Source organism: Pseudorca crassidens, chromosome 3 (assembly GCF_039906515.1).
Source record: "Pseudorca crassidens isolate mPseCra1 chromosome 3, mPseCra1.hap1, whole genome shotgun sequence".
In the NCBI taxonomy this organism is placed as follows: domain Eukaryota; kingdom Metazoa; phylum Chordata; class Mammalia; order Artiodactyla; family Delphinidae; genus Pseudorca; species Pseudorca crassidens.
This window is the reverse complement of record NC_090298.1, coordinates 1,346,395-1,370,414: the sequence shown is the minus strand read 5'-3', so window position 1 is coordinate 1,370,414 and position 24,020 is coordinate 1,346,395. Positions and strand designations below refer to the sequence as shown.

At 57.1% G+C, this 24,020-nt stretch overlaps 1 protein-coding gene across 1 annotated transcript in view; it reads left to right on the top strand.

The window, feature by feature from the left end:
- Positions 1-4,836, top strand: part of SLC6A3 (solute carrier family 6 member 3) — a 34,962-nt gene extending 30,126 nt beyond the window's left edge. The window contains exon 14 of the mRNA XM_067730043.1: positions 3,570-4,836. Within this exon, the coding sequence (XP_067586144.1) occupies positions 3,570-3,593 (24 nt within the window). The 3' untranslated portion in view covers positions 3,594-4,836. The remainder of the gene's footprint in view (positions 1-3,569) is intronic.
- Positions 4,837-24,020: the final 19,184 nt, after the last annotated feature.

Below are 24,020 nucleotides of genomic sequence, written 5' to 3'. Positions count from 1 at the left end.
CACAAGGACTTAAATTTTCCTCCTACAGATTAATAAGCTATTATTGTCCAATATTCCATTTATGTCATTTTTAACCCACAACTTAGTCACTATTATTATTGTTGTTATTTTGTCCAGAAACTTCCCTGGACAAGTGTGCATGTCCAGTGTTTATTTGTTCACTCTACTTTTTGGCATATACGTCTTTCCTTTGAGGACCATTTTCTTGCCTTTCGAAGAAGCATCCTTCAGACATTCCTTTAAGGGGGTGTCTTAATAAACTTCCTCACTGTTGTGTGTCTGTGAATGTCTTTACTTTGCCCTTATTTATGACAGAGTTTCCACAGGCATGTGGCTCTCGATCAAGTTATGGTCTTTTAGCATTTTGAAGATGTTGGTTCTCCACCTGCAGCCCTGCAGTCCTGCTGAGACATGTGGCTCCATGGGGCGGGGTCCCCGGACCCGTTCCAGCTTCCTTTGCATTTGGTGCTGCAGTTCCCCTGTGATGTGTCTGGGCATAGATTTCTTTTATTTATATTATTGCAAAGCTATTATAAGTAGTTTTATTTACTTATTCCTCCCGGCATCTCTTGTGTGCCCAGGGTCTGTAAATTCATGTTTTTTGTGAGTTCTGGGAATTTTGCAGCCCTACTTAAATCTTGCCCCTTGCCTCTCTGCTTCCGTCCTGGGCTCTGCCATACGAGGCTTTCCTGGCTCCTCCGGGTCTCATACTCTTTCAGGTGTCTTTTTAGGTTTTGTGTCCGGGTGCACCATTGTACATTAGTCCACCCGTGCCTGTGTTTCATTTATTTAACCACATAACAAAATAAACCCTTGTGAACAACCGTACAAAAGTCCACCTTGATAGTAACTCACATCTACCTCCGTGTCTGCCACCCTCCTGCCCCTGATATCAACACCATCTCAGTCTAGCTGAATATTTCCCATGCATTTTCTGCTGCACAGTTTTGTTGCATCTGTAGGTACTGCTCTATTCCTGAAAAGTAGACTGTTTGGGTTCAGTTGTTTTTAAATTTATTGAAAGGGCATCACGCTGCCTGAGTCTTTGGGTTCATTTCTCCACTGTGCACGGTTACAGCACCGTACTTCATGCTTCTCATACCCACAGTCCACTGAGCCTTTTGGAACTGTGGGTTTATAATTTTCAGTGTATTTGGAAATTTGGGGCTATCATTTCTTCCATTTTTTTCTGTCCCACCCCCTTCGTGGGCTCCAGTTACACATATTTTAGGCCACGTTAATTCTCTTCCCTCTGTGTGTCTTATTTTGCGTGCTTTCTGTTGCTTTTGTTTAGTCCACTAATTTTTTTTCCTCTGCAAAGTCTAATCTGCTAATAATCCCATCCAGCACACCTATCATTTCACACCTTGTAGTTTTCATCTCTAGAAGTTCACGCTGGGTCTTTTTATGTCCTTCGTGCCTCTACTTACCTTTTTGGACATGTGGACTGCAGTTATAATCACTGTGTAATTCCCTCATCTGCCAGTGTCAGCATCTGTGTCTGTTCCGGGTCAGTGTCAGTTGCCTTTTCTCATAAGGGGTTGAATTCTGCTGCTGCTTCACACATCTGGTCATTGTTAATTGGATTCCGGCTGTCGTGAGTTTTACCTTGTTAGAGGCTGGATGTACCTGTGCTCCTTTACGTATTCTTGAGCTTTGTTCTGGGTCGTCATTAAGTTACTCGGAGACAGTTTGATCTTTGGGGGACTTGGCTTTTAAGACTTGTTAGGTGGGACCAGAGCGGCATTTAGTGGGGGGCGGTTTCCAATGCTCGTGCAAGACCTTGGTGGACACTCTACCCGGCGCCCCGAGATCCAGGAGATGCTCCAGCCTGGCTGCGGGGCGGGCACAGCTCCCGTCCTGTGAGTTTCAGAGACATTTCCCGAATCCTGCCGGGAGGGTGTCTCCGGCCTCGAGTGCCCTGAATGCTCAGCTGAACCCTCGGGTCCCTGTGCACGTGCCCAGGGCTCAGTGCCGCACTCGCCCCTCTGCAGCTCCATCCTGTGAACTCCAGCCACCTTGGGCTCCCCAGCGCTCACCCCAGCTCATCAGGCCAGGGGTTCGCTGCCCCACCTGGGCGTCCCCTCCCCCGCTGAAGCCTAGATAGCCCCTCGAGGCCGCAATGGGGCAGCTGGACAGACCCCCCTGCTTGTCTCCCTCGGGGAATCTGTCCTTTGTCGTCTGGCCTCCTGTGTCTGAAAACCCACTATTATATATATTTTGTTCACTTTAAGCTGTGTCAGATGGTGGAATATATTCAGTCCCCATTACTCCATCTGGACCAGAAATATCTTTGTCTGTAGCTGTGGCCGTTCACTTTGACGCTGCACATGGAAGTGTCACGTGTGCAGTTATGGAAACGCGTCTCCGTCACGTACCCCCTTCCTGTGTCCCCCTTCACCGACAGTTACATTGTTCACGTGTCTGGAAGCAGCAGTTGGCCTTGGAACTGTGCAGCACCGTGCGTGGCATCTATCGCTTTTTAAACCATTTCTTACCCAGCTGCCCAGTAATCTGAGGACCACACAACCTCTCTGGTCCGCGGGGATCTGAACTGGAGTTTCCGGTTCTTGCCGACCCGCCCGGGGTGGCTGCTACCTGTGCTTCTGCCCTTCTGGCTGCAGCATCACGGCCCGATCTCCACCTGTGGGGACTCTGAGAGGCCCCGTAAGCACACCTTCCTCTGAGAAGGTCGCCTTCGGCTCATCTGTGGCCAGGACACAGGGCCACTTCACCGCCGGGGGCGGGTCTCAGCTGGGGCCCCAGGTGTGGCCCCCGGCCTCAGCGCTGGTCTGGGGCGTCCCTGGTCAAGCCCTGCCCTCTGGCGGCCCTTTGGCTGCTGTGTGGGTGCGTCCTAAGCAGGCTCTCCCCGTGGTGACGGAGGGCCCTGCGGTGGGACCGGAGGCAGCATCTTCCTACCCCCGGTGTGGCTGCGTCAGAAACAAGCCCTGCCCGTCTTTGTCTGGAAATGTTTACAAAACACAGTCCTTGCCATTTAGTGTGATCGAATGGCCTGTGCTCAAAACTAAGCTGAACCAACAGCTGGGTGATAACAGGTGATGACATTTGTGGACAACTAAATAGGGCCCCGTCCGTCTCACCCTTCCCCGAGCGGTGAACGAGGCCTCATCCCCCACCCACAGGGTCACACAAAGCAGACAGCTCCACGGGGTGCAGGGTTCCACTGGGTCGGGATCAGAGGCCCCAGGGGGCCAGGGGCGTCGCAGGTCACGTGCGAGCCAGTAGGCGAGAGCTCTGGACCAGCCCAGGCACGCTGGCATCCAGTGTCTGCCCAGCAGCTGATGCCACACTGGCCAGGGATGGCAGAGGCCGCTGGTCCCCGCTCTGGCCCCTCGAGGCCACTGTGCCCGCCGACAACATCTCTTCGTGAAGTGATGACTTGTCTCCATAGGCGTCAGGTCTGTGGTGCCCCAGGAGCAGTGCTGGGCCCCCAGCCGCCCGCTGGGCTCAGGGATCTCCCAGCTACAAGCCGGGCCGCCGGCCCAGGAGCGGCTTTTATCCAAGGAGCTCCTCCCTTCACGTCTGAATAAGCCCTGTTTTCTTTCCAGCTCCGCCACTGGCTCGTGGTGTAGAGGGGAGCGGAGGAAGGAGACCCGCAGGGCACCGTCCACGGCAGGACAGAGGCAACGAGGAAGGGAAATCGGAGTTTTGAGAGAAAGGAGGGCTGCTCCCATGCTGCACCTTCTGCTTCGCCGGACACACTCAAGCCCTTCCCCTGACTGGTCACACCCTCTGTGCCACGGAGAGACGACCCTCTGCCCACCGTGTCACTGTGTAACTTCCCTAGTCTGTGCCCGTCCCACAGGTAGAAACGTCTGAGTCGTGTTCTGTGCGTTAGAGCTGCTCCCTTCTCCCGTGCCCACCCCAGGGCCCCCTGGAGCCCACAGCTTGCTGTCACCCACGTGTGCAGGAGAAATACGATAATTATAGATTACGGATTCTCTGAGAATCCCAGCGCTCACGATGGCTTCTGGGATCTTTTGTTTTGCTCGTATTAAAAATACCGAGTGCCGTATTTTGCCTAATTGTGCAGAGGTGAAATGGCGGAAGCCATACGAAAGGTGACGAAGTGGGTCCACGTGTCCCCACATCACACAGGTCTGCTCAGAGCCCACGGAGGGCCAGGGCCCGGGTGTGAGATGGGGGTGCTGTTTATTTCCTTGTAGCTACAAGAAAACTCCATAAAATGCATGTGGGCTGCCACCACTCCTGCCCGACGTGGACCCCCAGCCACGGAGAAAGTGAGCTTGGCACGAGCAGGAGTGCGTCCCCCGTGGTGGTCCCCGACACGCAGAGCCCCCGAGGTGGCAGCCTGGAACCCCGCAGTCTTGGGAGGGAGACCCCGCCGGAATTCTCTCTGAGGCACGTGTCACGTCAGGAAGAGCACTTGTTTCCTCAGGGAACGGCTTTTAGAATCGTATTGACATGGGAATCAAAGCCAGTTCTCAGAACGCAGGGCTGGTTTCTGAAATCTGTTTGCTGACGTTCCCGTGGTCCTTGGCGAGGGTGTTGGACCCTCAGCTGGGAAATGCTCCCAGCACTGCCATCCTGGAGGGAGCACGGCCGCAGTCCAAGCACGGGCTGCTGGGCCGCAGGAGAGGCACTGCCAGACAGGCCCACGGCGGCTCCTCGGCCATCCCTGCGAATGGACCTCGGCCCAGGCCTGTGGAACCGGCCGCTCAGGAAACCAGCTTGCGGACCGGAGCGCGAGAGGAATCGGGCCCACCCTGTCCTTCCCAGGAGTGTTGAGCACTCGTGTTGTCCACGTCCATCTGTCTCACAGTGGCCTCTTGTGTGGTCGTTACCAACAATAAAAGAAACCCATGGGAAAACGGCCAGGTTCCCGCTCGATGTCGTTTTGTGCCGGAGGCTGCCTCGGGCCCCCCCTCCCCCTCCCTTGAGAACCTGCCTTCACTCACCTCTCCCTGGCCAAGAGCAAGCACAGCCCCTCCCAGGTCCAGTGGGCTTAACCCAGACCCACCCCAGGGCCCCCGCTGGCTGCGCGCCACCCCCTCCTGCCCCCATCTGTCCCACCTCTCTCTCAAGCCCTCACCTGCCTGGTCAGCTCCCCTGCAGTCTCCCCAGGTGTCCAGACTCCAGCCATGTGGTCTGACCACTGCTACTGCCCAGCCCAAGAGCCTCTTCTGGGGAGACAACACCAGAGTCCCGAGTGGCTCCCTGCCTTTGGTCCCTAAGGATCTCTTGTCCACCCTGGCCAAAGAGGTCCTTCTAGACACCAGTCAGCTCTGGTCACAGCCCAGAGGAGAGCTCCGTTGTTTATCATTATGCTTGGACGCCACCTCTGGAAGTCTTCTCTGGCCCCGCTTCTGGGTTCTGCCCTGCTCAGTGCTCCTTGATCGCCCACTGTCCCCAGGCCTCCCCAGCAGGTGTCCCATGGAATGGAGAGCGCTCACTGCCCACCCCCCCCAGTTTGAGCAGGAGCTCCCCTGGGAGCAGGGGCTGAGCTGGTCTCCTTCACTTCTGCCATTGTCTTAAATAGACCTGGTACACAGTAGACAGTGGCACTCAATTTATATTTACAGATGAATGAGTTAATGGATGGGTATTTAGGTGGATGGATAGATGGGTGGTTGGTGGACGGGTGGATTGATGGATGGATAGAAGGAGGAAATGGAGAAAGGAGTGAGGGAAGAGGGGTAGAAAATGGATGGATGGGTGTGTAGACAATGAATGGACAGATGACGGAGGGAGGGATGAATGGATGGATGGAGGGCTGATGAGCAAGTGGTTAGATTGATAGATGAATGATGAATGTGTAAGTGGAGGAATGGTGGACTGATGGATGGGTGAGTGGATGGATGACGGGATGGATGGGTGAGTGGATGGATGGGTGGATGGATGGGTATATGGATGGGTGGGTGGGTAGATGGATGGATGGGTGGATGGGTGGGTGGGTAGATGGATGGATGGGTGGATGGGTGGATGGATGGGTGGGTGGGTGGATGGATGGGTGGGTGGGTGGGTGGATGGGTGGATGGGTGGGTGGATGGATGGGTGGGTGGGTGGGTATATGGATGGGTGGGTGGATGGGTGGATGGGTAGATGGATGGATGGGTGGGTGGATGGGTGGGTGGATGGATGGGTGGGTGGGTGGGTGGATGGGTGGATGGATGGGTATATGGATGGGTGGGTGGATGGGTATATGGATGGGTGGATGGGTGGATGGATGGGTGGGTGGGTGGGTGGATGGGTGGATGGGTAGATGGATGGATGAGTGGGTGGATGGGTGGGTGGGTGGGTGGGTGGGTGGATGGATGGGTGGGTGGATGGGTGGATGGATGGGTGGGTGGATGGGTAGATGGTGTGTACCTGGGTGGATGGACAGGTAGGTGGATGGGTGGAAACACAGATGGTGGAAGGTCCTGTATTACATGTAAAGGTCTACCATTCTGGTCCAGTCTCACACACCCCAGTAGCCATCTGAATGCTGTGTTTGGCATCTGTTCTCCAAGGGGAGGTCAGGTTCTTTAATACAAGTGAAACGTGTCAATTTTGAAACACCCGAAGAAGTGTTTTCTTTCCACACTAACCTGGTGCAGAAGCCAGCTCCCTGGGCAGGAGGAGGCCGCCCGTACCCTAATTCTGTTGATGGGAGGCCTCGGTCCCTCTGTCCACACCGCACTTTGCCATCAGGTTCACACTCTTCACCCAGTGACCTTTAGACACAAAATCTGGGTGTTAAAGCCCAGAAAAGCCGTGTGATTTTTCCTTTGAGAGAAGCATTTTAATAAAGGTTTGGCAACAGTGAAATAGGTGATTTGAAGGGTAAACAGATTCCTCCGTAGTTGGCTTTCTTTGGTTTTGCCCCACAACTTCTCCCTTAATCTCTATAGACGCACCTGACCAGCATCTTTACCTGTCTCCTGGTCACTGACAGCAGGAAAAGGTCACTTTTTTTGAGACACTTAATTAGCAAGTCCTGTGTTCCATGGTCCCCTGTGGAAGATGCTGCCACGCCCTGACCTCGGGGGACCTTCCTGCTCCCCTCCTCCCCCAAGGACCCCCAGGGCCCCAACGCCACTGACAGAGCCTCCTAGCAGATCGGGGGCCTCCCACTGAGCACAGAAGGCCCACCCAGAGCTAGGAAAACAAAACCAAAGATGGTAGTCCACCTGCCCAGCCCCTGGCCTTAGGTAATGGTGCCCCGGGTGATCCCGGCCGCCCCTGCACTGGGCCACGGCAGACAATTTGTGGTGTCGTTACACAGAATGGGAAACGTTGGACTATGCCAATTTAGTGAGTCTGCCTTGAGTTTTTTTCAATTTAACAAAATAGAAAACATCAGAGTCAGCGCACCTAAGAAGGGCAAGGTCTGTTTTGTGAAACATGTGTTTCAGGTATGCATCTTACCTGCGCGAGGGAGCGACCGCGAGAGAGACAGAAAGTCAGAGACAGACAGAGACAACAGGGTGGGGGGAGACAGGCCCTTGCAGGTCAGGGTCAAAGGCCTCGGGGCCCCGCCCTGGGTAGGGCAGCGAGCACCCCAGTCTGCCTGGTACCTCCAGAACGGCCTAGTCTCCAGCCCCCGGGGGCCCCACTGCGTCCCCCAGCGCAGGCTGGCTTGCGTTTACTTAACAAAACTTAAAACCCAAGTCAGTATTGACTCGGTGCTGAAGATGTTTACCTAGAATTTGAATAATTCTACTTATTCCAAGAACTGAGTTCTTTGCTTCAAGTCATTTGTTGTGTAGACAGGGCGTTGCTCTGGGCTAAAACCCGCCTGGCGTCTGTATTTACGCAGCAGCGCAGTCGGCCAGCTCCTTCCCACCGGGATCAAAGGTTAATATTTGGAACAGTTTTCAATAAATGTATTCAAAGATGGTGTTACGAGCCATCAGCTATTAAATGCTCTGATATCTTTAAAGCCTTGTGCACACAGAGAAACTAAATGTAAATTCTAAAATGTTCTATCACACCAGAAATGATCACCTTGAATGAGAAGCCGCCGGAGGGTGACCCTGGGCTCCCCCTCTGGTGGTGATGCCGGCCCGGCTCACCCTTTATCTCCTGGGTGGGGACTTCAGCTCTCTGAGGACGAAGCGGGAGAGGGAGGCAAGGGCAGGGCTGGCCCGACTGTCCAGGTGAATAACTGGTCCTGCCGCTGCCTGGGTCCTCACTGCCCACCTGTTTGCCCACCTGTCATAGGTGCCTCCCCCTGCCCACCTGGGTGGCTATTAAAAGCGTTAAAGTGTTAAAATGTGGGAAGTGCTGAGAAGTCCTGGGTGAGTGTGGCTGGTGGTGTTTCCGTCTGCTCTGAGCGGTATCTCAGACAGAGAGCTGACGTTTTCTAATATGCTTCCTGGTTACGGCTGGCATGTAGAAAAGTTGTTTTTAATCCAGCTAATGGTTTGCTTTTATGGCTCTATCTGACTTTGGAAATGCAAATTTATTTGAACCCCTAAGCTGTCCGTTCCTTCGCTCTCTGACCACAGCACCATTACCTTGTGCGCGCGTTGGGACGCCCGTCACTCTGACGCGCCCCCTGTGGGCGTGGCCCGGGTACGCCTCCCTGCAGGCATCCACGGTGCCCACGTGGATACAGGGGCCAGGGCTTTGGAGATGTGGGCGCAGCCTTGGCCGGGAGACGCTCTGCCCGTGCAGTGAAGTGTCCGTAGCAGCCAACGAGGACCGGGAAGGAAGTGCCTCTTGGGCAGGAAGGAGGGAGTGGATAACGCCAGCGAGGATGGGCGCCCAAGGGTCCAAGGCACCCCCCCTCGCTCCCGTGGGCCCCGCTCTGAGAACCTTGTAGATGCAGGGCCCGTTACACTCAGCAGACCGAGTGCAGTGCTCACACCCCCTCCTCCAAGCCCCCATCCCCTTGCACCACGGATGGGTGTGACTCCGGGTGAGATGGGAGGGCCTGGCCGAGGTCTCCAGCCCTGCGCTGCCCTGTGACGTCTCTGGGTCCAGGTCTAGAATTCAGCCTTTAAACACCTGCTCTCTGTGCTGAGGCTCTTCAGCTGGGAAAGTCTTAGACCTTCTCTTCTCTGATGGAAAAACACATCCCTGCGTTTGGGCTCATATCAGGAAACTCTTCCTTGTTTTAGCAAAACAACAGACTTTCACCAAAAATAAAAAAATGCTTTGAAACTAAAATGGCACAAAATGAGATTCAAGCTCCCAGGCAGGGCTGGGAGATTCCAGGGAGCACGAGGGAGATTAGAGCCTCAGCCGAGTCCAAGACCCCTCCCACAGGCCCGTCGCCCGCGACCCGGCGCAAACAGGGCAGGCGGGGAGGGGCGCTGGGAACGCCCCCTCTCCCCGCCCCCGCCCGCAAACGCCCTGCCTGTCGCTGAGCGTCCGGCCGACCACCGTCCGGCCCCTTGGGTCCCTGGGCGGCTTCTCCATCCTACTCATGTCGACCAGACGCCGATGCACGTGTGCACTGGCCTCGCTGGGGCATCTTCTCTGCCATCCCCGCCCCGGGAGGGTGTGGCTCACGCACCCAAGCCTCCACCTCCACCCCACAGAGCTGTTTGCCCTCCGGGGACACCTCCCGTCTCAGCCACAGGTGCCCCAGGCCCCGCCATCGACCCTGTCTCCAGTCGCCATTGGAGGAAACGAGTCCGAATGGGGCCGTGTGACCCTTTCCCCGTGGCCTCTCCCCTGCCCCATGCCGCAGGCCTCCTCTGCTCCCAGGGGTCTGGCTGCCCCGCCTCCCAGAGCTCACGCCCTCGGGTGCCCTGCCCCCGCCGCCCCGCTGCAGCTCCCATCTAACTGACAGGACGCAGCAGAAATGAAGGGACAAACCGCGGAGGCCGCACCCGCTTTACTGGAGTCTCCTCCGTGATGAGGACGCAGACGGCCCAGGTCCCGGGGGCAGCGGGAGTAGCCTCCGGCCAGCATTCAGCAAAACCGAGTCCGGCCTGCGGCCACGAGAGCAGCCTGGGGGCTTAGACAGAGTCCTTCCCCGTCGGGCCTCAGACGGGCCGCGGCCCGAGACCCTCTCCTGCCCGGCCCCCAGCCTCCCGTCACGGCAGCAGTCGACAGACTGGCAGACCAGTGGCTGAGCAGGCCAGGGCGTGAGGCCCCCGTAGTTCAGGGAGGCCAGGAGGGCTCCGAGTCCCGCAGGGCTGGGACAGGCGGGCAAAGCGTCCGAGGGGCCCCTCGACGGCCCACCGCCCTTCCTGCATTCGGGTTTGGGAGCCAGCTGGGTCCTGCGTGCACGTGAGCCCCTGGCCAGGAGGACTCGGCACTCACTGTGGACGCGTTGAGTTGGGGCTGAAGAAACAGAGGCCCTGAGGGAGAGCTGGGGCCCGCAGCCTGGACGCCGGCCCCCGGGATTTCCAGGACTCCACCACACTTCTTGTCCAGTTAGGGCTGCACTTGTGCCCCCAGATTCGTGTTGAAGTCCTAACCCCCAGTACCTGGGAGTGTGACCTTGTTAGAAATGGGGTCTTTGTGAATAGATTTGGTTAAGATGAGGTCACACTGCAGGACCAGGCCCTGATCCAGTAGGACTGGCGTCCTTGTAGAAACAGGACATTCGGAGATAGACACGTTCCCGGGAGACGCCATGTGAAGATGGGGCCGAGATGGGGTGACGCTTCCACAGGTCCAGGGCGCCAAGGACGCCAGCAGAGCAGAGAAGCTGGAGGGGGCCTGGACCAGGTTCTCCCTCGGCCTTAGAAGGAACCAGCCCCACTGACACCTTGACCTCAGACTTCCGGCCGCTGAACAGGGGTTATGGCAGCCCCAGGACACTCACACCTCCCCTCCCTCATCTTTCTGTCCAGTGAACACACATGACATCCTACTAGTGCCAAGCACCTGGGAGGTGCTGCAGAGACAACGGAGCCCCAGACAGGCCTGGCCACGTCCTGGGGTCCACAGCTCACCGGGGAGACTCTCAGCCTAACAAACACAGCAAATGCACTGACGCTGATGTGCTAAGAGGCCCCAGAGCCCCAGGGTCCCAGCACAGCAGGCGGGATGCAGAAGAGATGCTTCAGTGGCAGCTGCAATGATCTGACGAGCTCATGGGGACGCGGGAGAGGAGAGGGCTGAGGCCCCGCTCGGGGGCTGACGTGGGCGGGTGTGGCCGGCACAGCCCCTCCCTGCCGCTCTGTGAGCCCCACCAGAAACACACAGACGGGGGTGGGAGGGGCGAGGGCCGTGCTTCCCGGCCTGCAGGTCAAACCATCAGTGGATGGAGGATCCAACACAAGGGTAGCAACTCTTTCTTTTAATGAATTAGAAAACGCCACGTGCGCTGTATGTTACAAGGGTAAGAATTGTTTCCGGAGACTTTTTGTTCAGTTACTTAGACACAGGTTACACATGCACTGGGGCTGAGGAGTAGACTGCTTCCTGTCTGACGCCGCGAGTGCCCACCAGGAAACAGATGCACACGACTGATCCACACCTCGATGTCCAGCCCAGGACGGAGGAGGCACCTGGGTGCCGAGACAGCCCCAATGCCTTCCACAGCAGGCAGAGCCAGGGTTCTGGAGCCAGACCGCCAGCCTCTTCCTGAGCGACGGCCGCAGGACAGAGCCTGGGTGCCGGACCCCAAAACCTCACGTGCCGACGGATGCCAGCTGTGTGTGCCCTGTGCTGGCGGTCCCCATCTAACGCTGCCCGGGACCCCAAGTCCCACCCGCTGCCCATCCTGGAAAGCGCACGATGGCCCAGGGAAAAGAGGATTCCCACCAACCTCACCGGTGTCGTGGTCGAGAAAGCACGTCACACGCTCAAGGGAGTGATGTAGGTGTACTCGTGCCAGTGCACGCGTGAGTGTGCACGTGTGTGTAGATGTGTGCTCATGTGAGCATGTGCACGCGTGTGGGGTACGTGTGTGCACTCACCCACACACACCATCGTGGTGCCGGGCTGGGGGTGGAAGGTGCCTGGATCTCTTCCCCAAGTGACTCGGGGGGCAGAAGCCAGAGAGGAGCCCCAGGGATGCACGACAGTCACTGGACGGTGAGATCCGGGGGAAAGCAGGGGTCGCTGAAGGCGAGGGAGGCGTGGCCAGCCCTCCAGGTGTCCCAGCAATCCGGGCCAGGCCGGGGCAGCCGAGGAGCGGGTGCTGGGAGCACCAGAGGCGCTGCCCTCTGCACCCAGTCCAGCCGGTGCTCCCCTGAGGCCGCATCGGGGCTGTGCTCGGCACTTCCCTTTCTGCCACCCTGCGAGGGGCTCCCCACTGTTCCCTGTGCCCCGCCGGAAGCCGGAGGGCCAGTCGCATGTCCACATGCTCCACAAAGTAGGTGTGTCCCGAGATGTGAGTCTGCACAGGATGTGCTAACGAGGAAGGGGGCCCACGAAGCTACAGATCCCACCCACGGCGCCAGGCCAGGCTCAGCAGCCACAGCGGACGCGAGTGCCCCTGCAGAGCCGCCACCAGGGCTGGCCGTCCAGATGGTCACTCCTGACCCCTGGCCGGGTTGCTGACCGCTCGTCCCACACAGGAGGGGCTGCTCCGCCGTTGGGCACTGCCCCCGTCATCCTCCCCCTGTTTCTCATGGGAGTGATGCTAAGCCGTTGCCTCACTCGTGAGGTTAGTTTAATTAAAACTGAATGAGCTGGGTGACCAGGTGCAGATAAAGCACAAACATGCCAGGCCCGGCCACCGGCCTGGTGCCCAGCTTGTGCTCCCGTCCAGCCAGACGGGGGCCAGCCCTTCCCTGGCCCAGGCCTGAGTGTCCCCACGTCCCTCCCTCTCCAGCCCTGCATGCCCCTCCTCCCTCAGCCCCCCTCACTGGGCCGGCCAACCGTCCACCGGACCTAGGGTGTGCCAGCCCAGCCTGTGTGGGTGGACAGATGGACACCTGACCCCAGCCCAGCCCGGTCACTGGAAGACGGTGTTTTGACTGAGAACCGTCAGGCGTAGAGCTGTGCCCTAGTTAGGGCGTTTGTTTTGCACAGAGATGAGTGAGCCATCCTGAAATTGCTCTGTATTTATTCTAGAATTAGGCAAGCAGGCAAACGCGTAGGTAATCAGAACGGCTGCACAGTTTGCAAGTTCTGTTCAAAATGAGAACGCGGGGCCCTTGCTCAAAACTCGCTCAGAATTTCAGGACGGCAACAGCAGAGCCGCAAACCCTCCAAGCACGAGGCCCTGGATAATGCGAGTCTGGGCTGGAGGAAGGAGCCGCAGGTCAGCAGGGGAAGGGGGAGGGGGGCTGCCGCCCCACATGGGAGTCCGCACGCGCTCAGGACTGTGACACAGATATGGGTGTGGACACGCACGGCCAGGCAGGCGGGCGGAGACCTGGGCACACGTGTGTGTGGAAGCATGTTCTGAGCTCCGGCCTCAGACGCCGCAGCGCCCAGGTGGGCATGGAGCCCACTCTGAGCCCAGACCGCAGTTCCGAAGATCCTTCTCCCGCCAGAGGCATCAGGGCGCCCTGGAGAAACCGCTGATTCCAGAGCTCAGGCCCAGAAGGCGCCAGTGAGCCTGGAGTGTCCTTTGGGGCCACAATGGGGGGCCCATGGGAAGGACAGAGCCACCCCGAAGGGCTCCCGAAGGCCAAACCTGGGACGAGCTGACCAAAGAATAACAATAATGACAGTGACGGGTTACAGACTCCTGCCTCAGCCCAGGCTGCCCTGACAAACACCACAGATGGGTGTTTAAACAGCAGGCAGATTTCTCACGGCCCCGCAGGCTGGAGGCCCCAGGCCACGGGGCTGGCAGGGTCCTCACGCAGTAGACACAGACACCAGTCCCACCACGGGCCCCACCTGCGTGGGCTCGTCTGATCTCACGGCCCCGGAGGCTGGAGGCCCCAGGCCACGGGGCTGGCAGGGTCCTCACGCAGTAGACACAGACACCAGTCCCACCACGGGCCCCACCTGCGTGGGCTCGTCTGAACCTAATCACCTCCAAGGCCCACCTCCCCATGCTTCCCACTGGGGGTCAGGGCTTCAACATACGGATTTGGGGCACACAGATGTGTAGTCCATCACACCAGCTAGGAAAACAAATGCCCAGATAAGGAGGAGAAGCCGAATTACGGTTCATAAACGCAGAAGGGCCAATGGGCTCAGAACGGCCACTCAGCAAACACCACAGTGATCACTGTGTTAGGCCAGAAGCATCTAGGGATGTAAAAATTGGTGGGAAATTATGATGAGACGTGAGATAGTCTCCCCATGAGACAGCGAACGGAGACGCAGCAAGTTCACGGTGGAGCAGACCACCTGCCGCGCACACGCGGACAAGAGGCCCCCAGAAGGGCCCAGTGCCACCCCTGTGGGTTCCTACCCAGGGGCGCGTCCTCAGCGTGGCCGCAAGGCAGCAGCAGACGAGCCCCAGCTGACAGGCCTAGCCTGGGCCAGTGTCCCCCAAACGTCCAAGAATGAGGTCTCCTTGGAGGAGACCCAGGAGACATGGTGACTAAACGCCATGCATGTCCTGCGGTGGGTCCTGCTCAGATGAGGCCACGTTGCACCGGTGTCAACAGTGCTCACGGAGCTGGGTCGGTGTTCCCTTCCCCGCCGTGAGCAGGGCATGGTGGCGATGGAGTCGTTGGCTCCGGGGGTGCAGCTGCAGGACACGCCGGAACACACTGTGCGGTTTTGCTTTTTTATGAGTCCAAAGTCATTTCCAAACGAACAGTTAGAACGTGACCCTGAAGTAAACGATGTTCCTTTGTCCTTGGCGTATACCTCACTGACACACAGTGTGAGCGCTGTGCTCGAAGCCTTCGACTTGCATGGTTACGTCACCGCCGCTTTGTCCTACGGCTGTGCCCGCGTGCAATGGCACCTCCCCAAGTTCATGTCCACCCAGACCCAGAACAGGCCCTTATTTGACGTAGGGTCTCCGCAGAAGTGGGTGGCCAGGACGAGGCTGTACCGGGTGGCGCGGGCCCAGTCCAGCACGGGCGTCCCGTAAGAAGAGGGCGGGCACGCAGAGGGGAGCCGCGGGAACAGGAGGGTGGCCCCTGCCCAGGGACCCAGCCCCGAGCTGCCAGAGCGGGGCAGGTTCTCCCCAGGCCTCAGCGGGAACCACCGTCTGGCACCTGCTCCCAGACAAGAGACAATAAACCCCTGTCGCTTTAGACCCTGCAGTTTGCGAGCTCGCTGGGCAGCCCCAGGCGCTTGTTCCCATCGCCTGTTTCTTTTTTTTTTTTTTTTCTTTTTTTCTTTTGGCCACAGCACGCAGCATGCGGGATCTTAGTTCCCTGGCCAGGGATCGAACCCGTGTCCCCTGCAGTCCTGCAGTGGAAGCGCGCAGTCCTAACCACTGGACAGCCAGGGAATTCCCAGCGGTTGCCCGTTTCTTTCTTTCTAACGATATGATATTATTCCATGTGTGGGAACTCCACGCCCTCAAGTGAGAAGACGTGGCCGATTCACCCGAGGCTGGCCGTCCTCAACCCCGACGGCTAGATCAGTGCTTCCATCATTACAGTGTCGCACAGAGCATCCCCCGCCCTGGAAGTCCTCTGCGCTCTGTCTGCTCATCGCTCCCCACAGCCCTGGTGACCCCTGATGCTTTCACTGTATCTGTAGGTTTATCTTTTCCAGAATATCGTACATTTGGAATCACACCATCTGTAGCCTTTTCAGATTGGCTTCCTTCACTCGATCATGTGTATTCAAGGCTCCCCAGTGTCTCTTCACAGCTTCATAGCTCACTTCTTTTCAGTGTCTGATGTACCACAGTTTATTCACCCCGCAACCTACTAAAGGACACCTTGGTGGTTTCCAAGCTTTGGCAGTTATGAATAAAGCTGCTATAGACGTCCATATGCACGTTTTTGCGTGGACATAAGTTTTCACCTCCTTTGGGTAAAGAGCAGAAAGTCTGATTGCTGGATCGTATGGTAAGAGTAGGTTTACATTTGTAAAAAGCTGCCCAACTGTCTTCCGAAGCGTCTGTACCACGTTGCGTGCCCACCAGAGTGAAGGAGGTTCCCGTTGCTCCACGTCCTCGTGAGCATTCGGTGCTGTCGTGTTCTGGATTAATAGGTGCATGACGGTGTCTCGTTGTTGCTTTAACTTGCACATAGGATGTGAAGCATCTTTTCATATGTGAATCTGTCATCTGTGTATCCTCTTTGGCAAGGTGTATATTCAGATCTTTTCCAATTTTTAAAATGGGGTTGCTGGTTTTGTTATTACTGAGTGTAAAGAGTTCTTTGTATATGTTGGATAATAGTCCTTTATCAGATGCGTGTTTTGCAAATATTTCCTCCCCATCTGTGACTTTTTTCATTCTCTTAGCTTTCACAGACACTTCATTAGTTTCAACAAATCCCAACTCATCAATTCTTTCTTTCATAGATCATACTTTTGGTGTTGGGTCTAAAAACTCATCTCCAGACCTGAGGTCATCTAGGTTTCTCCCATCTTATCCTCTGGGAGTTTCATAGTTTTGTAGTTTCATTTCAGGTCCCTGATCCATTTTGAGTTGATTTTGTGAAGGGTGTGAGGTCTCGATTCATCTTCTGTGTGGACATCACTTGTCCCAGCACCATTTGTCGAAGAGACTGTCTCTGCTCCGTTGCGTTGTGTTTGCTCCCTTGTCAAAGGTCAGTGACCACATTTATAGGGTCTGTTTCTGGGCTCTGTTCTGTCCGTTGATCTATACGTCTTTTCCGTCCCCGACACCGCAGTCTCGGTTACTGTAGCTTCACAGTAAGTCCTGGAGTCGGGTGGCGTCCGTCCTCCAACTCGGTCCTTCTCCTTCAATGTTGCCTTGGCTGTTCTGGGTCTTTTCCCTCCTCTCCATGTTAATTTGAGAATCACTTTCTTGACATTCACTTACAATAACTTGCTGGGATTTTGATTGGGTACACTTCATTTTAAATGGTTAAACTTACTGATTTTTATTTGTTCTACTGAATTGTAAACTGTAACTAGAAAGGCTTTTCTCCCCTGTGTTTTCCTCTAGAACTTAACGTTTCATTTTTTTGTATTTATATCTCTAGTCCTTTGGGGGGTTATTCTGGTGTAGAGTATGAGCTAAGGATTCCGTTTTATCCTTTTCTAATGGCTGCCCAGTTGTCCCAAGAATATTATTTTCGAAAGTCCATCTTCTCCCACCTTTACCATAGGCCAAATGTCTATGTGCATCTGATTCTATACCTCCTATTCCACTGGTCTGCTGTCCAAAAACTGAAATTTCAAATATTCAGACCAATAGAAGAATTTTCAAGAATTAATGACGAAAACCCTCATCTCCATCCACCTGGGCACAAGAAGGGGCCGAGAGTGGCCTCCAGGGCGTCCTCTGCTGCTGTCGCCTCTCGGGTGGCACACGTTCCGTGGTCACCATTCCCTCGGCCGTCGTAGAGGATGTTCACTGGCCGTCCGTGAGTCGCAATCTTGCCGACCTTGGTGCCTGCCTTTTGTAACAAACATTTTCCCGTCGCCTCTTGCTCTGCCGAAATGAAAGTCAGGGTCAGTGTTACCTACTTGTACGTATCATTTCGGAAAGATCAATGTAACGGCCTGTCATAAAGGAGCAGAGGGTGAATAAGTTTGCACGTGCAAACAGGTACTTTGGTACCTAGATGCACAGATGCCTCCCCTGGAAGGCAAGGTATTGGACCCAGCGTCCCCATCGTGGTGCTGTGGGACTGCAGCCGCGGGGAGGGCAGGTGACACGAGTGCCCTGTTGTCCAGAGTGACGGCCACTACCTGCTTGTTCTCCACAGAGCCGAGCACCGTCCTCCCCGACCACCTTATTGCAAATTCCTAGAAAGATCAGACTTGTTAAAAACATGCAAAAATTATGTGTTTATAAGTAAATAATCAGAATCTGGGCTCAAGCTTTCCACCGGGTGTCCGGCAAGACCTTGCGAACCGCTCACACAGGGCCAGGGCACCCTAACAACCAGGCATGGGGCCACCAGCCAAAGGCCCACAGCGTCCAGCGCAGCCCTTGGGCCTGGTCCCCCCCGGCAGGGGGCACCGGGTCACAGGGGAAGACAGAGGGAGGAGAGTGACAAAGGCGGTGGGGGAATCTACATAACTGGCTGCCTGGACCCATGGCCACGCGGCACCACCGTGCAGCACCTGCCTGTGCGCGAGGCCCAGCCGCCTCCTTCAGCCCTTGGCCCCCGTCAGAGGCCGTGGTTGTCACCAACGTGCCCATCCAACACCGGCTTTGACGCTGGACAGAGGCGGAAAGAGCCGGCTGGACGTGTTAATTCTTGCCCAGGGTCTGTCTTCCTCAGGCCTCTCCTCACCGAGATGACGACCAGGACGGCGGAGCAAGTCGGGCTTCCACCCTGAAGGGCGATGAATGGACCCTGCCTTCCCCTGGGTAGATAATCCCAGCCCCTACCCTGCCAGACTCCGCCCCTCCCTCCCTGACTCCCCCCCAATCCCCTGCGGGGTGACTGCAGGTCCTGGCCGCATTGCACCCCAGGGTGGCAGTCTCCTCGTGGCGCTGAGCGGCCGGCCTTCTCTGCCAACTCCCCGTGTCCTTCTCTTCCCTCTGCTCTCCTCCCTCGGCCTCAGGACCTTCCACATCCAGACTGCTTGGTCTCGACCTCCTGTCCCCGGAGCCGTCACCTTCCACCCACCTCGCCCCATGTGGCCTCTTCTCTCTGGCTGTCTTTCCAGTCCTCTGGGGTCATTCACCCCATCACTGCCACCCCAGCCATTGGTCGGGCTGCTGTCACGCCCCCTTCCCCCAATGCAGACCCCACGTTTTGGGCCTGAGCCCCTCCTTCCACGCAGCCGGCCCTCCGTCACCTGACAGGCCAGCCGCACTGCACTCAAAGCTCCAAACGCGCCCAAACCCGGCGGCAACTGTGCCCCCGACGTCACCCACCTCCCAAACCCGTAAGGAGCTCCCATCCGCCCGCTCCTATTGCCACCTGAGACCGCGGGCCCCCGAGCCCCCGTGCCTGGTGAGAATGGGGTCCTGGAGGGCGCCCTGCCCTCTCCGTCTGCTGCACATGCGCGGCCCTGCTCCGCGGAGGCCTCCGCGCCCTGTGCTCTGCAGCCCTGCTCGGCGGAGGCCTCAGCGCCCTGTGCTCTGCAGCCCTGCTCGGCGGATCCCCAGAGATTTGGCCTCTGCGTCTCCCTACATGGCGGCACCCCGCCAGCCCTGACTGGCACCTGCAGTTGCCCTGCTGACCACCCGCCCCTGCCGGTCCGCTCCCCCAGCCCCGGGACTCGCCAGTGCTGGCATCCTCCTTCGGGTGTGCATGTCGGGGATCGCACGGCAGCCTGGGGTGACAGCACACCCACCGTCGCCAGGGGCCCGGGAGGATGCAGCCGTGGCCAGGGCTGTGCCCCGCTCCGAGGGACTGCGAGGGCCTCCCCAGGGACCCCTGAGGCCATCTCCCGGTCCTTCTCAGCACCTCTCTCTGCAGGTGAACCCTGAGCTGCGGGGCATTAGACGTCCACAGCACCACATCTGCCAGAGTCTTGCCCCCCCCCCAGGCAGCCCGCCCTGCCCCCAGGTCATGTGACATCATCCCTGTGCGGGGGAGGGGGAGGGAGGGAGGGAGGCAGGAGGCACCCTCTTGCTGCAAGTCCCCCCCCCACCGGCCCCGCCCCAGGTCTGCTCTGTGTCCCGGTGCTGGCGGTGCCGGGTGATGTTCTGCAGCTGCTGGCTGTGCAGTGCGAGGGTCCCGAGACCACCCTGAGGTTCAATGACTCACTAGGACTCAGCTCAGCAAAACTGACTTATGACTTATGACAGCCAAGCGCCCAGATTACAGCCAGCCGGCGGGGGAGGGGTGTGCAGGGGGAAGACACAAAGGCAGGGCCCAGGGGAGCCCGGGCACCCTCCCTCCGAGGAGTCCCGGACGGTGACAACACGCCCGGGGGGCGACGGCCAGGGAGCCCGGCCTGAGCCCTTGAGTCCAGGGTTTTATTTGGTGTGACCACATGGCGTGGCTGACCTGAGTCATGTTCCCTGGGCCAGGGAAGCAAGGATGCTCGCATCAGGCCAGACATTCCAGGGCCTTGGAGTCGGGGGCAAAGGGCCAGGCCTCACCTGGGCAGGGCAAACCCTCCGCCGCACAGGCCGGGCCCTGGAAGTCGGCTGACAGCCTCAGTGTCTGCCTCACGCTGGTCCTGGAGATGGTGGTGTGTACGGTCCCGGTCAGAGTTTTAGTTAATTCAGGTGGGGACAAGGGACTGGCCAATGGAGCTTCTGCTCTTCTGGAGAAAAGACAGCAAATTCTGAGACACTTATAGCTTATACTATACTATACTATACTAGCTTATACACTTATAGGAGGGGCCCTGAGTCAGCTTAAAGGGAAGCAAAACTCGAGATCAAATCAACAGAGACGTGAAAACTGGAGGCCACCAGTGAAGAACTGGAAAACCTCAGATCTTAACTCAGGCTGGAAAGAGAGACGTTGAGAAAAGATGTGAAGGAAGAGAAAGCTAACCGTTTAGAACAAGACTACCTGGTGGCCAGAGGAGCATGACCCGGAGCTCCCTGGGGACGTGTCCAGCTGGGAGCAGCTGAAGGGAGTGGTCTCGGAAGCCCACCAGGAGATGTACGGCCGCAGACAGCAAGGAAGGCTCCCTGAGTCGCGGGATCCCTCCTCACCCACGCACCCCAGACAGAACAGGCGACTGGGGAGGCCCAGGGCCCACCTGAGGTCACATGGCTGTGCACCAGCTCGGGTGGACGTGTGACGGGGGTGACTCTCCCGGGGACAGCATCTCACAGACGCACTCTGTTCAGACAGAAATGTAGTTATTTCGTGAGCAGATCGTCTCCTGTTCTCTGAGTTCTGGACGCCGTACGGAGGGCTCGCAGTTAACGTTTCTGCCCAACCCCCCGCCATGGTGAACCGCACGGAGTTTGCCTGAGCAGCTGACGTCACTGGAGACATTTGGGACCCAACGTCCACCGAGCGAGGGCTGTGCTCACTCTGCGATGAGATGTGAGTGCTGGGCTGACCAGTCCAGCCTGGAAGAAAGCCCTGCTCACAGCTCTAACGAGCTCAGTGTAAGCAAGGCCAGGCCCGAGACGATGTCAGCGGGAGAGGCCGGGCAGGGACACTGTGCGGGACGCCACCCACCCCCAGGAGACCGGCCCCAGCCGTCCAGGTCTTGAGCACGGGGCCCGGCCTCTCTGTGCCCATCCCACTCCCGCTGCTAAAAGGCTCCCTCGCTCCCTCCTGGCCCTCGCCCTGCGCTGGGGCAGCCTCTCTGGACTCAGCCCCAGCTCCCCGTGCGCACCTGCGGCAGGTGTGCAGAGACTCCGTGCCCTCTGGGAGGGATCTGCACCCTCGCAGTGGGGTCTCCACGTGGAAGATCCAGGGCTGTCGATTTTGCTCTCAGTCCTGGGCGGGGTTGTTATAGCAACAATCAGGGCCCAGGGCTGGAGCTCAGACAGAAACATCAGAGCACAAGGGAAGCAGGACAGAGCTCCAGACGTGGCCATGTCAAATTGGCCTCTTCCTGCCATGAAGGGCTATTTCCTGAAGGTTTGGGGCCTTCAAAAGCTGTTTGGCTCCCCGCATGTTCCAGAGAAGAGAATCTATTATTTGTTCAAAAACACGTTTCCAGTACCGACACGGAGTCATGTTAGAAGCTCTGCAGGAAGGTTCGCCCAGCTATGTGTGAGATGATGACAGGGCTGAGCTATGTGTGAGATGATGACAGGGCTGAGCTATGTGTGAGATGATGACAGGGCTGAGCTATCTGTGAGATGATGACAGGGCTGAGCTATGTGTGAGATGATGACAGGGCTGAGGGCTCTAAGGCTGAAACCTCTCGTCACGTTGATCTTCCTCCTGGAAAGCTGGTCCGTCCGTGAGGGCACCGCGGGGCGGACCACCAGCACCTCGCTGGGGCAGAGGGATCTACGGGCCTGCCTCCCGAGCCCCTCAGGACACGACCCACACCAGCCCCGCTCGCGCAAGGACGGCGCACGCTGCCCCCGGGGTGGGGACTGCGCCCTGGGGCCAGGGCCAATCCAGCTGTGAGAGAAGCAGAGGGCGCCCAACTCCTGAGAGGGTGAGAGCCGCTGCACCCGCTTGTGTGCACCCCTCCCTTCCCGTGACCTCACACTCCTGCCCGCCATCTCCTCTAAGCCTCGAAACAGCCGATTTTGGTGACATTCCAGGAGGAGTCGCAATGGAGTTGGAGGAGGGGCTGTATGGGATGAACTGTTTCCCTCCAAACTTACATGTTGACGCCCTAACCCCCAGGACCCCAGAATGTCACTGAATTCAGACATAAGGTCTTTAAAGAGGTAATCAAGCTGAAAGGGGTCACCAGGGAGGGCGCTAATCCAATCCGAGCGCTGTCACTGCAAGAAGAGATTAGGACACAGGCAGGGACAGATATGAGGGCACAGTGAGGAGATGGCCCTCAAAGAGACCTTGATCTTGGGCCCCCAGCCTCCAGAACTCAGACAAGGGATGTCAGCTGCTGAAGCCACCACGGCAAACCCACACGGACCCAGAGCCAGACCCTTCTGACCCTCCCTCCAGGCCGGCCAAGGCCTCACAGGGCAGCCGTCCAACAAACGATGGTCCGGCGGCCAGGACAACCTAGTAGGGCCTGGCTGGTCCTTCATGCTGGGCTCTGGGCCGCGGGTTTCCAACATCTGCTCTCCTCAACTCTCCGCCAATAGGCGGATTATCCCGATTTCACCAAAGGTAACTCTAGGAGGAGTTACACGTCTCACCTGAAAGCTGAGTCCAGTGTCCAGGACTGACTGGTCACGGCCAACTTCACTCCGCGAGCTGTGACCACACCTAGGAATACAAGCCAACCCACCCCAGGGGAGAAGGGGCCCAGAGGCCGGCACCCACCCCATTCGGCGCCTCCGATCTGTTCCTGCTGTTTCCACATAGCAGCACCTCAACTGCATTTCTCACAGTTTCTCTTCACAGGGTTTTATTTTTGCTGATAAATAAACCCTGCAGAGTCACCTCCGATGCGTCAGGATGAATGGGCTCAGGAAACACCCCAAGTTCAGCACAGAATGGGGCTCAGAGCGGCCACAGCTCTGCTCCAACACGGCCAGGCGTCTCTCGTCTTCAGAGAGACACCCACGAAAACTCCCACCACGTAACAGCACCTCACCTGTCAGACTGTTTGACACTGGACCCTGAACGCAGAGCACCAGAAGAGCACGCACGCTCACACTGGCGGTGAGAATCTGAGCCGTGTGCCAGCCGGGGAAGAAACGTGGCTGCACCTGGTGAGAACACCTGCACCTACCATCTGAACCTACGCCTCCACCTCTCAGAACCTATCTCAGACACACCGTCAAAAACTATGAGAAATTGTATATTCAGGGGTATGCATTACAGCCCTAGTCTTAATAACTAAAGACTGGAAACAACCCAGTTGTCTAACAACATGGAGACCATTGAATAAACTGTGGTACATCCACAAAATAGAGACGTGTGGCTGTAAAGAAACACAAGAAACACCACCATTTACCATAGGGTGTTTTCTCCAGATGCAGGTAAACAAAAGAATTAAAAACTCAATGGAGGGCTTCCCTGGTGGCGCAGTGGTTGAGAGTCTGCCTGCCAATGCAGCGGACATGGGTTTGATCCCTGGTCCAGGAAGATCCCACATGCCACGGAGCAACTAAGCCCGTTCACCACAGCTACTGAGCCTGTGCTCTAGAGCTCGTGAGCCACAACTACTGAAGCCCGTGTGCCACAACTACTGAAGCCCGCACTCCTAGAGCCCATGCTCCACAGCAAGAGAAGCCAACGCAATGAGAAGCCCGCTCACTGCAACTAGAGAAAACGCACGCACAGCAACAAAGACCCAACGCAGCCAAAAATAAATAAATAAAATAAATAATTTTTTTTAAAACTCAGTGGAACTTCTAGAGATGAAAACTATAACATCTAAAATGAAAAATTCACAGGATAAGCTTAAGAGCAGTTTGGAAACTGCAAAAATATACCAGGGAGCTTGAATACATAGCTTTAGAAAGTACTCAAACCTAAGCAAGGAGAGGAGATAAAACCCGAAAAAGTCAACAGCCTCACTGACATTGGGAGAGCAGGCTGTCTAACACACACGTCAACGTACATACCCCAAAGAAGAGGCAGACGAAAAGTATT